The following is a 13,918-nucleotide window of genomic DNA, read 5'->3' on the forward strand; positions in this document are numbered from 1 at the left end:
TCAAATTCTGCTTCTTAAAATAATCTTCCTGGGTTCAAAATCCAGCACAACACTAACGAACTACACAACCACAGATGAGTTCCTTAATTTATAGATGCCTCAGTTTCCTTATGTGAAAGCTGGGCCATTTGATTTATAGTTCAGGATTTTTCAGAGACTGAAATTAATATATTTTAATGTCTGAGCACAATGTCTGACACATGGAAAATGTTTTATATAAGTGTATGATCATCATTGATATTTTAATTATTTTTCTTGTCATTACATCAGAATTTCTCCAAGAACAATCATGATGTTAGCTGAAGGAAACCAGAGTGCTGGAGCCACATTCATCCTCTCAGCCTTCTCAGAGTACCCTAACCTCCAGGGTCCCCTCTTCCTGGTATTTCTGACCATCTACACAGTCACTGTGGTGGGAATTTGGGCATGATCATGATTATCAAGATCAATCCCAAACTCTACACCCCCATGTACTTTTTTCTCAGCCAGTTGTCCTTTGGGGATTTCTGTTATTCCACTATAGTTACACAAAACTCTTGCAGAACTTGGTTGTGGAAGACAGAACCATCTCCTTCAGTGGGTGTTTCATGCAGTTCTTCTTGGCTTGTATATTTTCAGTGACAGAAACATTCATGCTGGCAGTGATGGCCTATGACTGATTTGTGGCTGTTTGTAACCCTCTGCTCTACACAGTCATCATGTCCCCAAAGCTCTGTGCATCCTTAGTGGCTGGACCCTACACATGGGGTATAGTCTCTTCCCTGATACTGACCTATTTTCTCCTAGAATTATCTTTCTGTGGGTCTAACATCATAAACAATTTTTTCTGTGAGTACTCTGTCATCGTCTTGGTCTCCTGCTCTGAACCCTACATCAGTGAAATGCTTTGTTTTGTCATTGCCATATTCAATGAAGTGAGTAGTTTTGGGATCATCCTCACTTATGTTTTCATTTTCGTCATTGCCATAACAATGCCTTCTGTGGGTGGACATGAAAATCTCTCTCTACCTGTGCCTCCACCTGACAGCCATCACTGTTTTCCATGGGATGGTCCTACTTCTCTATTGTGTACCCAATTCCAAAAACTCAGGGCTCATTGTCAAAGTAGGCTCTGTGTTTTATTCAGTGGTGATCCACATGCTGAACCCTTTGATCTACAGCCTCAGGAACAAAGATGTAAAGGAGACTCTCAGGAAGTTAATGAATCATCCAATAAATTTTTTTTGAAAATTGTTTATTTCCAAAGGAATCTGATTCATTATATTTAGGGTTATTCAATGTTTACAATACAGATGATGATTCAATTTATTTTATTCATTTCATCTGGCCAGATTTTTAAATTTATTGTAACAGACCAGGTATCTGATCATTTTATTTCTATTAAGTTCATTGTTTAATAAAGTAACTTTGAACCATATGTGAAGTAATACAAGTGCAATGGATTGAATAATGCCCCCCCCCCAATATCTTGTCCACCAGAATGTCAGATTGTAAACTTTTTATAAAATAGGGCCTTTTCAGATGTATTTAAGCTAAAGAACCAGATGAGATCATAGTGGATTGTTATGATAGATAGGAAATGACACACAGACACAAAGGGAAGAAGGCCATGTGCAGATGGAGGTACAGATGCAAGTTAGGCTGTCACAAATGAAGAAATACCAGGAGCAAGCAAAAGGTGCAAGAGGCAAAAAAAGGCTTTACCCTAGAGCCTTTGAAGAGAATGTAGCCCTGCTGGCACCATTATTTTGGACATTGGGCCCTAAGACAGTGAAAAAATAAATTTTTATTGTTTTAAGTCACCAAGTGTGTGATAAGTTTTTGTGGCTGCTCTAAGAAACTAATACAGCAAGGAAATATCAGACCACAAAACCCGAATCTCTCAGCTCATATATTGGCATGATAAATGATATTTTAAATATTTTACATCCCATTTAAGCCATGAGAATGTCTGGGCTATTTCTGGACTCTCAACTATATTCCTTTAATCTGTATGTCTAATGATAGCCCAGTACCACTTGGTGGTGAATACTGATTACTAATTTCAAAACTCACTCTGTTCCATTACCTTAGTGGTCAACTGGTGATTGAAGAGATATTTCCTTAAATGCCTGGAACAATAAAAGAAGAATGTCCCAGTCTTTCCAAATGAGTTTCATGTGTGTTGATACACACCTTCAACACTGAGCCTGAACATCAGGCTGAGATGAGAGATCAGGGTACTCACAGGTCTTTTGTGAGCATCATCTAGGCTTGGGCATGCACCAGGCTTTCTATATTCCTAGAAACATGTCTGAGCTTTTCAAAGCATCTCATGACCCAGCTGTCTCCCAGGATTTTTTGTGGTCTATTGTTTGTCCCTACTGTAATCCATTTCCACAGGTACATTGACAACTATATTTGCCTTTAAATGTTTTCATTCCCCAAATAGCCTTCTCAGCACTGCAAAAATCCTGGAAGAGGTGACATCAAGACAAGCCCTTTGAACCAGTCCTCCAGGGAGCCACCAGACTGGGTAAAACAAGCAGTCACCCTTCTTTGATAATAAAGTCCCTTCTGCTTCCTCTGTTACCATTGCCCGTACCAAGGTGGCTCCAAGGCCACCACCAAACCAAGGAGTGGGAAGTAGGACAAGAGCAAGCTAAAATAGCACAACACTCTCTATTCTTACTGAGATTCAGCTGTTTGTTCTTAATGAAGCATGTCCCTCCTTGCCACAATTTTTTTGTTAGCTTTCAGAGTTCCAAAGAAAGTTCCAAAGAGTTCCAAAGAAAGTTCCAAAGTTCCAAAGAAAGTTGATTTTGACAGTTTTTGCAAGTTTACTCCTTGCTTTTGTAGAGGGATGAAAATTTCAAGTTTCCTACTTTGCCATTTTTGCTTACATCACTGTTTAAGAAAGAAAAATGTAAAAACAAGTGAAATAAAAAAATCAAGGAAGAGTGACATATTTTAGGTAGGCAAAGAAGATAGAAAAGGTAGATTATAGGAGCCTTTAAGGAAGGAAACTAAAGCAAGATATTAAGAAAATGGCTCATGGAATGGGGTAACCAAAAAAGACCTGTGGCTTCAGGTTTCCTCCTTCACACCAATATTCTGACAGTACCATCAATTGAGAGGACCCTATAAATTTCAAGAGAACAGGAGCTTGAGTGACACAGCCCATTGATAGCAGCCTTCTGGAGCACATGGTGAGAGGGACAAGATCAGAAAGTAGACTTAAAGAAGCAAATGTAAAATACTAAGCAATCATATGCATTATTGGTATTCAAAAATACATTGAATTTAAGGGTGAATTAGCAAAACCTATTGTTCTATTCTCACTTTCTAGCACCCTGCTAAATATATAGAAGATCTTAAATACTGCTTCTCACCATCTTGGGAAAACAAAATGATTATTCTGAACTTTTTTTTGTTTAAAGAATCAATTAGCAGTGGTTCTTACACTTTAGTGATCATAAGTGTCACCCACATTCCTTCTTTAATGTGGATATTTGGTCTTGTTTCTAGGAATTCTGATCTAGGAAATCTTTTTTGACCTGGGAATTTCATAGCTGAGAACCCTAGTCAATTCTGGTAATGCAGGGACTATACTTTGAGAAATCCCCAGAGAGTATTTTAATGATATAAAAATAAAGCCTGGTAGTCAGTTTCATGTTTCCAATTTTCCATGTAATTACAAGGAAATTCTAGTCATTAAAGAGTGTATAAGATACCAAGCATTTGCCTTAATTACTTGTTTTGAGGCTTGAAAGGAATGGGTTGCTAGTGATTCTCCAGAGTTTGAGTCCCAAGGGCTATAGAGTTAGATATAAGATCCATGACGCCCCAATTTTGCTCAGCTTACAGAGAAACAGGAGGTGGTGGCCTGTTTCTCTGTAGCAGGTGAGTTGCTTCATACTATCTCAAAAACAGTGAAAATATGAAGTTCCTGTTAGAGTAACTGGGTCTTTAGTTTTTCTTTTTATGTTGTTACTGTAACTGCTCTCTAAAACTGGACTCAATCATATTAAATAAGCTGATCGTCTGGAAATAATTGGCTTTATTGTCTATTAACAACCATTTCACAAAAATAGAATAAACTTGCCACCTAAAAATGGATATTTATCCATATCCAATTCATACACATCTTGAATATGTGTATGTAAACTTTCATAAGAATTGGCTCAATGTGCTAGTATTCATATACAAAAATGAATTTCTTATTATTAGAATGTCTGATAAAACTTGGCATCCAAAAGTTATGTGTGTGTGTATGTGTATGTGTGTGTGTGTATAAAGCAGATACCTCCACTTCTAGGTCAAAAGAAGGCCATTGCCTTCCTTAGCATCAGCCCCTTAGCAACTGAGGTATTCAATGAGAGAAGTAGTCTTCATGCAATAAAAGGTGCTAATGGGATTGCTAAACTTTCTTCATATGTTCTAACATCTTATCTTATTCTTTGAAAAAAACATATTAAATATTTTATTTGATCCAAGTATATAGGGAAAACATAACAGCAGCATGTTTTGTTCTTTGAGCAAATGTTTCAAATTTCTTCAAAGAATCCCTCAGTAGATTATGTATTTATGTACAAACATTTGCTCAGTATAATTTATGCACATGCTATGCTACTAGCTACTGTGTGGAGACAATGGGGAAAGGTAACATATTTACAAATATTACTCCTTTACACTACAATTAAGTATTTTTTTCTATTTTTTCATGAAAACACAAAGTGCAGTGGGAATTCAAAGATGTTTTAGAGACTCAGCTTGGTTTGGTACATACATAGAAGCTATTTGGATGAGGCATGATCTTATAGAGAAAACTCGCTCCAGTAACCCTTCTCATTTTTTTTTCTTTATAGAAAGTTACAGCATATTTGATGTTCACTTGCATAAATCTCTTTGGCAGGAACAATTCTGTCCCATCATCTTCCATTAAAGGAACTGTGGTGATGGCTGAAAGAAATCTGAGTGTGGAGACCACCTTTACCCTCTTAGGGTTCACAGATTACCCAGAGCTTCAGATTCCACTCTTCCTGGTTTTTCTATCCATGTATATTATCACTGTGGTAGGAAATCTTGGGATGATAGTAATCATAAAGATTAACCCCAAATTTCATACCCCTATGTACTTTTTCCTCAGTCATCTTTCTTTTGTTGATTTCTGTTACTCCTCCATCGTCACTCCCAAGCTGCTAGAGAACTTGGTCATGGCAGACAAAAGCATCTTGTACTTGAGCTGCATGCTGCAGTTTTTCCTGTCCTGCACTGCTGTGGTGACTGAGTCCTTCCTGCTGGCTGTGATGGCCTATGACCGCTTTGTGGCCATCTGTGACCCTCTGCTTTATACAGTGGCCATGTCACAGAGGCTCTGTGCCCTGCTGGTGGATGCGTCATATCTCTGGGGTATGTTTGGCCCCTTCGTGCTCCTTTGCTATGCTCTCCATCTAAACTTTTATGGACATAATGTAATCAACCACTTTTTTTGTGAATATACTGCTCTCATTGCTGTCTCAATCTCTGATATACACATTCCCCACCTGCTGCTTTTTGGCTTTGCCACCTTCAATGAGGTGAGCACTCTCATGATCATCCTCACTTCATATGTTTTCATTTTTGTGACTGTACTGAAAATTCGCTCTGTCAGTGGATGTCACAAAGCCTTCTCCACCTGTGCCTCCCACCTGACTGCCATCACCATCTTCCATGGCACCATACTTTCCCTCTACTGTGTGCCCAACTCCAAGAACTCTGGGCAAACAGTCAAAGTGGCCTCTGTATTTTACACAGTGGTCAATCCCATGCTGAACCCCCTGATCTACAGCCTGAGGAACAAAGATGTGAAGGAGGCTTTTCAAAAGTTAATAGACACAAAAGTCCTATTTCACTGAACCGACCTCAAAAGTTGTTTTTCATTCCAATGAGCAACAGGGTCTGTTTCTATATGCTTTTAAAACATACAGCATTTTGTAAGATGTTTTTATAGATGACTATGATTTTCATAGATTGTGAACTGGTAAGTTCAAATCGTTTGATGATGCAAGAGTTTAATTCTGGGATACATTACACAGGATTTTGATCCATAAATCATCTATTTCTTCAAATTCTCTAAAAGCAAGCAAATAAAAATACTACAAATAACTGCAGGTAAAGGTAAATATTGTTATAATTAATAATAACTTATGTTTCTTCAATTTTTTCTGCATGATAGGTACTGAGATATATTTTGACAAACTTTATCACATTTAAGCCCAACATGATACATGAGGTCAGATAATATAAGTGTCCTGTTTTACACAGGAAATTTACCTAGGAGATTAAATACATTGCCTAGTGTTTTATATCTAGTAAGTTATAGAACAAAGTCTCAGAGAAGGATTTATTCTAAGAGCCCATTACTTAATGTAACTTAACCACAAGTCTGGGGTATAAATACAGCACTTTTAATTCTATATGATATACTCAATGACTGAATGAGCAGGAAGAGCTTTTGAAAGAGCAAGGATGTTGGCTAAAGCAGAAAGAAGGTCTTGAGGCTCACTTTACAAGAAGAGAATTTCATGCCCGTAGCATAGAAGAGAGAATAAAACTTAGTTCAGTTGATTGGGGAAAGGACCTTGATGACAGGGACAACAGCAAATGCAAATGTTCACACAGTAAAATATCACAGTGATTTGATGAACTTCTGTGTGGTTAAAGTGGATGGAAATAAGGAAGTGTGGTTTGTGTGGTAGAAAAGTGAACATAATCTGGGCCGTAACCCTTCTTTCCTGCCCATTTGCCCATGAAGCTCTGTTGTTCACTTTTATTCTTCTCTCATATTGTCACTATTATTATTATTATTATTATTATTATTATTACTAGTGCCCATTTGGATATAATATGTACCCCAAAGAGCCATGATATTTTAATCCAATCTTGTGGGATATTTGTATTAGGTTGTTTTCATGGAGATGTGACTTACCCAACTGCAGGTGATAAATTTGAATAAATTATTTCTGTGGAAGTGTTACCCCACCAATTCAGCATGGGTCTTGATTAGTTTAATGGAGTCCTTTAAAGAAAGCCATGACAAGCCCAGACTGCTGCTGATGCTTTGGAGATGTTAGATCAGAGTTTGCTCCAGAGAAGCTAAGAGAGGCAAGCCCAGAGATACTGTGGAGAAAGCCATTTTGAAACCAGAACCTCAGAGCAGACACCAGCCACATACCTTCCCAGCAAATAGAAGTTTTCTGGACACCATTGGCTATTGTTCAGTGAAGGTATCTTCTTGTTGATGCCTTAATTTGGACACTTTTATAGCCTTAGAACTGTAAATTTGTAACCTAACAAACCCCCTTTATAAAAAGCCAATCCATTTCTCATGTTTTGCATTCCAGCAGCATTAGCAAATGGGAACATTATTATTGTTATTAAGAATTTCTATGTGTCAGACATTATGCTAAATGGTTTATAAGATTTTGCCCTTATTTAATCCTCATAAAGACTGTATTTGTATTTACAAACAGGAACCCTGAACTTTAAAAGATTGCCCCAGGTTCCATAGTTAGACTGTCTAAATTTAAATTCAAACCCAAGTCCGCCTGACACCATTGTCTGCACTTCTTAACTAGGTTCTGTGGATTTGGCTGATTCAATGAACTCAGATTTCCTTACCTCTGCTTGGAGAAAGTATTGATTCATGGGGTTTTTGTAGCCTATATAAAATTTTTTTTTACAATACCTAACAGGTGTAGTTTACTTCCTGAAGTAGGTAATAATTTGCCAATATATAATAGGCATGAGTACTTGCAAAATTAAATCAGTGATGTCAATGTCTCCCTGAAGATCCTCCTTCAATTACATATTAAGAGGTATATGCATTAATTGACCTCCATTCAGAATTTTAGCTGTAGTGTGACTGAATCCATGGCAGAAAGAGAAGGTCTTTGATATTTTGCAGGATTTCTGAGCAATGAATGCAAACTCTTATCCAATGTATCCAAACATTAGTCCATAAACTGTTACACATCAATACGAATGAGTATCTATGTAATGAAGTTTTAAAAATGATGATAATAGAATAATGCAAACTGTTTTTCATAATATTAAATATTGGGATGGCACAGATTTTGACATTATACTTTTCATTTTATGGTTTTGAAATATTTGTTCTTGTGTGAAATAATTATGTCAGAAGGGAGTTGCATTTACTTCTGTGTGTGTCTAATTAATTAAAATTCTATTTTCATATTCTAACCTGGCTAAACAATGAGTTAGTAGAAGTTTGTTGTGAGCCAAAAGTTATTATGAAGGCAAAATGTATTAAAGTCCAAAAGCTGGGTATCAGGCATCTAATAATCCTGTATCAGAAAGTCTAGATTTTTCTGGGTGACATGATGTCTGGTCTTGTTTTCAGTATCTTAACACAATTCTGTTTCATCTGAGGATTCTTCTAAATGGACCTATTTAAACTCTCATCCACAGAGTCAATAAATCCTATGAGTGTGTTGTTTACTCACCTAATTGAAGGTGTGGAACAGAGTCACTTAGAGGATGATGTTGACTCACCATAGGGAAGGTCTTTCTGATTTCTTAATGCACATGATAATGAGTGATTTGCCTTTAAAGTTATTTGTTGCACTTGTCACTGGTGATTTTTAATCATATGTAAGAAGCATTGAGTCTGTTGGGAGACACAGGTGTACGTGATGTGTGGTAAAAGAAGGAAGAGTTTTTTGACATCTTCTTTCCTTCCATCCTGAGTTTCTGTGAATTCCATGAATGGGTGTCCTCATGCTTGAGGGAGTAACTTCTTATGTTGAGGAGTACACAAGACAAGGACAGTTATACCTGTTGTATAGGTGATGACATACAGATTTAAGGAAATTGTCATTTCCACAAGTTCATAAACTAGAAATGACTGAATTAAAGTGGGAACTTAAGTCTTTGAGCCCAAATTGAATGCTGTTTTACTATACTGTCTTTGAGGCTTTTAGTCTGAGAAGTCATAGAAATTACTTTTGTCCTTCAGAAAGCATAACTGATGAGATCATTTCAATATTCCTAGATTATGACTGGATAGTATTCACTCCAAAGGCTGCATTCACAGGATTATTGGGCCTGAAAATCTCCTCAAGTTTTCTCTAATGCACAGTTTTAGGTCCAGAATCAATGCAATAAATCATTAGGGGGGGTTACTGAGGAATCATACTTCAAAATATCTGAATTAAATGTCATATGAAAGAATAAGCAAGCACAAAATCCAGGAAAAAACCCTAAAAGTTAAAACAAATTAAAGCAGGAAGGCTAAACATTACAAAATTTAATGCTAATTATGTAGTGTCATTATTAAACAGTATGATACTGGGAAAAATACATAACCCTATGAAAAAAGATAAAATTGGATCTGTTCTTTATTCCACGTGCCAAAGAAGAGTTCTAGAAAATGGATGTAAAATTTAGATTAAGTAAATATACCAAAACTTTCTGACAGAAAAGAAATTAAAATGACAAATGAATAATTGTGAAAAAATAATTATGTATCACATATAGTTGAAGAGTAAACAACCAACAATCCCATAGAAAAACAGATATTTGTTTATATAGTTCCCATAAAAGGAATACAAATTAGCCTTTAAATATATGAAAAGTATTTCAACCTCATTTATAGTAAGAAAAGAAAATGAAAATTTCCCTGAGATATCATTTCTCCCAGTATCAGATTGGCAGAAATACAAAAATTTGATGGCATATCCTTTAAATGAGTATGTGGGGAAAAAGACGTTTTTGTTCATTGGGAGCAGGGTTGTAACAAGCTAGAGTCCCTATAGAAGGAGACTTTAAACACTTAGAAAATTACATATACATTTATTCCTTTACTAAGCAATCCCAAATCTAAGAATCCGTTCTAAAGATAGAGTCACAAAATATATGAAATAACATTTGCAAGCATTATTTATAATAAAAGGTTAGATAAAATTCAATATGAAAATGGCTTAATAATCTATGGATCACAACAAAGTACTATATAACTGTAGTAAAAGAAGGGGGATGATTTTTATATACTGTTATGGAGTGTCCTCCATGATACATTATTAACAGAAAAAAGATGGGATGCAGAAAATTGTTTAAAATATGGAAAATTTTATGAAACAAATAGAAAATAAATAAAATGGGAAAGTAAGGATGAAAACTGGGAATGTGTCTTATAAAATAGTTTTGATTTTAGAAAAAGGTAATATTTTACATTATCTGAAAAAACAGCTTTATACTAAAAAGGAAAGAAAAACAATCTCTACCAACTGAAAACAAATAAAAATAAATTAACTTATTCATAATGTTGCAAACACACCTACATAGTGTAAAGCATTTTCTTTAAAGGACTTTTAACACAGTATTTTGATAGCACCTCACTTCTACATAAAGATTATTTTAGTATAAAGTAAATAAAAAATTATATAAATGATGTTGAAACCAAAATTGTCCACATAAGAGAAGCATTACAGCTGTGATATCAAAGAAGGTATGTGTGGTGGCTTGGAGTTATATACCCCATAAAAGCACGTTCTTAATCTTAATCCATTCCTTTCATTGTGAACCCATTGCATATAGGATTTTTGATGAGGTTACTTCAGTTAAGGCGTGGCCCAATTGAATCAAAATGGGCCTTAATCCTGTTACTGGAGGCCTTACAAAGAAGGCCACAGAGAGAGAGGGTATGGGAAAAGCAAGACACGGGAATACAAGGGAACCCAATGTATTTGCATAACCTGCTCCCTCACTTCGTAATGTTCTGTGCCTAAATTGCATCTCACTGTGGTCCTGCCTTCAGTCCCTACTGAAATTGTCACCTCTAGTTAATCTCATCAGCACTCCTCATTATTGGAAAAATAATTACATATCTGTTTTTTTGTATTATTTGTTTTCCCCATTAAATGTCATTGATAAAGGAAGGATCTTTACCTCTCTTTTCCCCCAACACCTAAGATAGTGGCTGGCTCATGGTAAACCTATAGCAAATATTTGGCTAACTACTGGATGAATAAATAAATGAATACATATATAACCTCATAATGGACTCAACCTCCTTTCCCTGGTTCACACATCAGAAAACAAAGTGCACAAAATAGCAAATTTTTTAATACCGGATAATGTATGCATACTGTTCAGTCTGTGTTCTATGGGGCTGATCATTACTACAAAGAGATTATATATCTTTTGAGATAAAAGAATGAATGTGATTCATTTCTGTATTTTTCTTATATTAATAGCATATCTTTGTATATAATAGGTATGCAAAATATTTGCTTAATAAATAGATAATTATTTTTTCAAAATTGAATTTTAAAAAAATTATAATCTAGTGACATAGATACACCTAAAATAAAAATATGGAAAGCTTCACAAATTTGTGTATCATCCTTGTGCAGGGGCCATGCTAATCTTCTGTATCATTTCAATTTTACTGTATGTGCTGATGAAATAAGCACAACAATTAAAATTTTATATATAAAATTTGCTAAAGTTTTGCTAAAGGAGAATATTTAGGATATTGGTCTCCATCTGTAAGCAATTTCATAAGACCATATTCTATTTTGGAAATCCAATATGTGTATTTTAGTAAACCTGACTAGAGATAGGAAATCAAGCAGAATGACGGTTTTGTTTTGTTTTGTTTTGACTGCCCAGTTTCAATAATCACTTCTTCTAAAACCAACCTTTGTTCTTTGAACTGTCTCCTCTCTACAATCAAAATCCCCAGAGTTTTGGTAGTTTTCTAAGTCCGTGGAAGATCTTATGTATCTTTCAGTAAATACTTTGATACACTGACTTTGTGCTAGTTACCATCTAGAGGCTTGAAACAGATCAGTGTGCAAAAAAGCAGAAATTCCTGGCTTTCCTGGAACTATTATTCTAGCAGGAGGAAACACAATGTAAAATAAATACAATAAAATATGTTTAAAGCTTATTACATATTTTAAACACTAAAATTGGGTTGTAGGATAACACCTGCAAAACAAAAGTGGGTTCATGGAACTCTGTGTTATTGAAAAGGGGCATTTCAGCAGAAATGTAAAAGAAGAGCATTCCAGTCAGAGGAAACACCAGTAGAAAGGACCCAAATGAAGAAGGTACTATTTTGTCGAGGAATTGCAAAGAGGTCAGAATAGCTGGAAAAAACAGAAGGGGAAAGAGTAATAATATACAACAAGATTTTACAGAGACAAGACCATTTTTTCCAGTTGAATATTTTCCATTGTAAGTATTTATTCTCAATAATTCACAATCACCTGAAAGCTTGCTCTTCACGTTTCTCCAATATGGTTTCAGTGGGTGGTGTGGAGGAACAGGTTTATGCCTGGCACATAAAGTATACTTGATGTATTTGATAATGATGAATCTTGTGATTGCATGTATTTTTCTAGTTGTGGGAGGGTATAGGTGTGATCATTGGCTAAGGGAAATGACTTTAAAATATAAATTGTTTTATATTCAATGTCCCTAATACTGCTACATTTTCCTCCAATTTTTGTAGTACATCAAAAATTATATCAGAGAAAGGTGAATAATCTTAATTGTTTACTTTGTGGTCTCTGGAGAATAAAGCAATAGAAAGTCTTCAGTGTTCACATCCCAACAATTGTGACTACAGATATTAGATCGCAGGAATCTCTCCCAGCCAAGCTTTCCAAAGGCGAGAGAAATCCTGCCTTTGCCACCGGCAGGTTTGCTTTAAGATTCTAAAGATGTACTTATTAATTTCAATGTAGGGTGTTTAGAACACAACTTGGGTGGGGGAGGAACTTATTCATTAGAGCAAGACAGTTTTTGTGAAACATTTAGTCATTACAGTAGATTCATATATGAACATGCAAGGAACAGGAAGTGGACTGTTTAAACAGAGTTTTGCATAGAAGCACTGGCTCAGTTGTGCTCCTAAATAACAGTGCCATGAACAATAGTTATCTGGGGTGGAGAAATAAAAGATGCCTGAGAGTTTTAGAAATGTGTATTTTCTTCCTCCTGTAATTTTTAGAAGAGCTGTCAAGGTAAAAGCATATGAGTACAATTGAATAATTGGAGATCAAACAAATTCTCACACAAAAAAATTAAAAAGAAACAAGTTTTAAGATTATAAAGCCTGGAACAAATGCTGGATCCTGGAAGCAAAGTAAACATGAAAATAAGAAGAAATTATAGGGAAGAAGATTTTAGCTAACATATTTCCTGGGTGCAAAGATATAATGAGTACTATCATCAATTTAATAACAGCAGTTGAGGCAAAGAGTCATTATATAAAACATATACATTGGTTAAAAATTAATTCTTAAACATCTTAGATAAATGAAATGTGGTACTAAGAAAAAAATGTAATAATTAGAATGTCCCACTCTGTGACAGATTACCTTTTGAGTTTGTGTTCAATTTTCAGATTTGTGCATATAGGAACACATGGGGCTATTGAGGGTTTCAGTCTTGCATATGACCTGGCATCTTATTGCTGGGACATTTGAAAATTAAGACCACAGATAACCTCACCAGAACTGACTGAGAAGGAGTTTCCTGGTATGGTGGGATCTGAGAGGTGCCAGGCACTCATTTCTAGAGATATAAAAATTATAATTATTGTTTTCCTATGAAATGTCTTCAGCATGCATTAACTTAAGATTTTCATCCTTCTCTTCCATATATAGTAAAGGTACAGAATGAGTATGAGTATTTTAGGTATCATGAAAGGAAATAAAAAAGAGGGACCTTGAAAATTAAAGTTCCTAGATCAAGTATTCTTTATGACAATATTTCTGGATGAGAACATTTCTCTAAATCTTGTTCTCATGTGTTTCTACTTGATACTGCTCTCTAGACTATCTCTGTCACATGTCACAGTCATTGGAATATTTAGCATAGTTTTAGAGTCTCTAGTTTGCTCAAAATTAAACAGTGTGATAAT

The 13,918-nt window shown here is 35.4% G+C and overlaps 1 protein-coding gene, 1 non-coding gene and 1 pseudogene across 2 annotated transcripts; 2 read left to right on the forward strand and 1 right to left on the reverse strand.

The window, feature by feature from the left end:
• The first annotated feature begins 289 nt into the window (after nt 1–289).
• Nucleotides 290–1,227, forward strand: LOC119536790 (annotated as a pseudogene).
• A 2,590-nt stretch (nt 1,228–3,817) lies between these two features.
• LOC119536791 (olfactory receptor 5D14-like) lies at nt 3,818–5,876 on the forward strand. The gene is made up of 2 exons (XM_037839540.1): nt 3,818–3,882; nt 4,895–5,876. The coding sequence occupies exons 1-2, from the start codon at nt 3,818–3,820 to the stop codon at nt 5,874–5,876; spliced, it is 1,047 nt and encodes a 348-aa protein (XP_037695468.1).
• Nucleotides 5,877–11,351: 5,475 nt separating this feature from the next.
• LOC119538972 lies at nt 11,352–11,456 on the reverse strand. Its single transcript, XR_005217748.1, has one exon. It is a non-coding gene; the product is annotated as a U6 spliceosomal RNA (small nuclear RNA).
• Nucleotides 11,457–13,918: the final 2,462 nt, after the last annotated feature.

This window comes from Choloepus didactylus, chromosome 6 (assembly GCF_015220235.1).
Source record: "Choloepus didactylus isolate mChoDid1 chromosome 6, mChoDid1.pri, whole genome shotgun sequence".
NCBI classification, from domain to species: Eukaryota; Metazoa; Chordata; class Mammalia; order Pilosa; family Megalonychidae; genus Choloepus; species Choloepus didactylus.

What these genes read in the sequence shown, in the direction of transcription:
- LOC119536791 (XM_037839540.1), top strand. Translation starts at nt 3,818, where the DNA reads ATGACGCCCCAATTTTGCTCAGCTTACAGAGAAACAGGAGGTGGTGGC. An exon ending in GGCCTGTTTCTCTGTAGCAG is followed by an intron (nt 3,883 to 4,894) that starts GTGAGTTGCTTC and finishes TCTCTTTGGCAG; the next exon opens with GAACAATTCTGTCCCATCAT.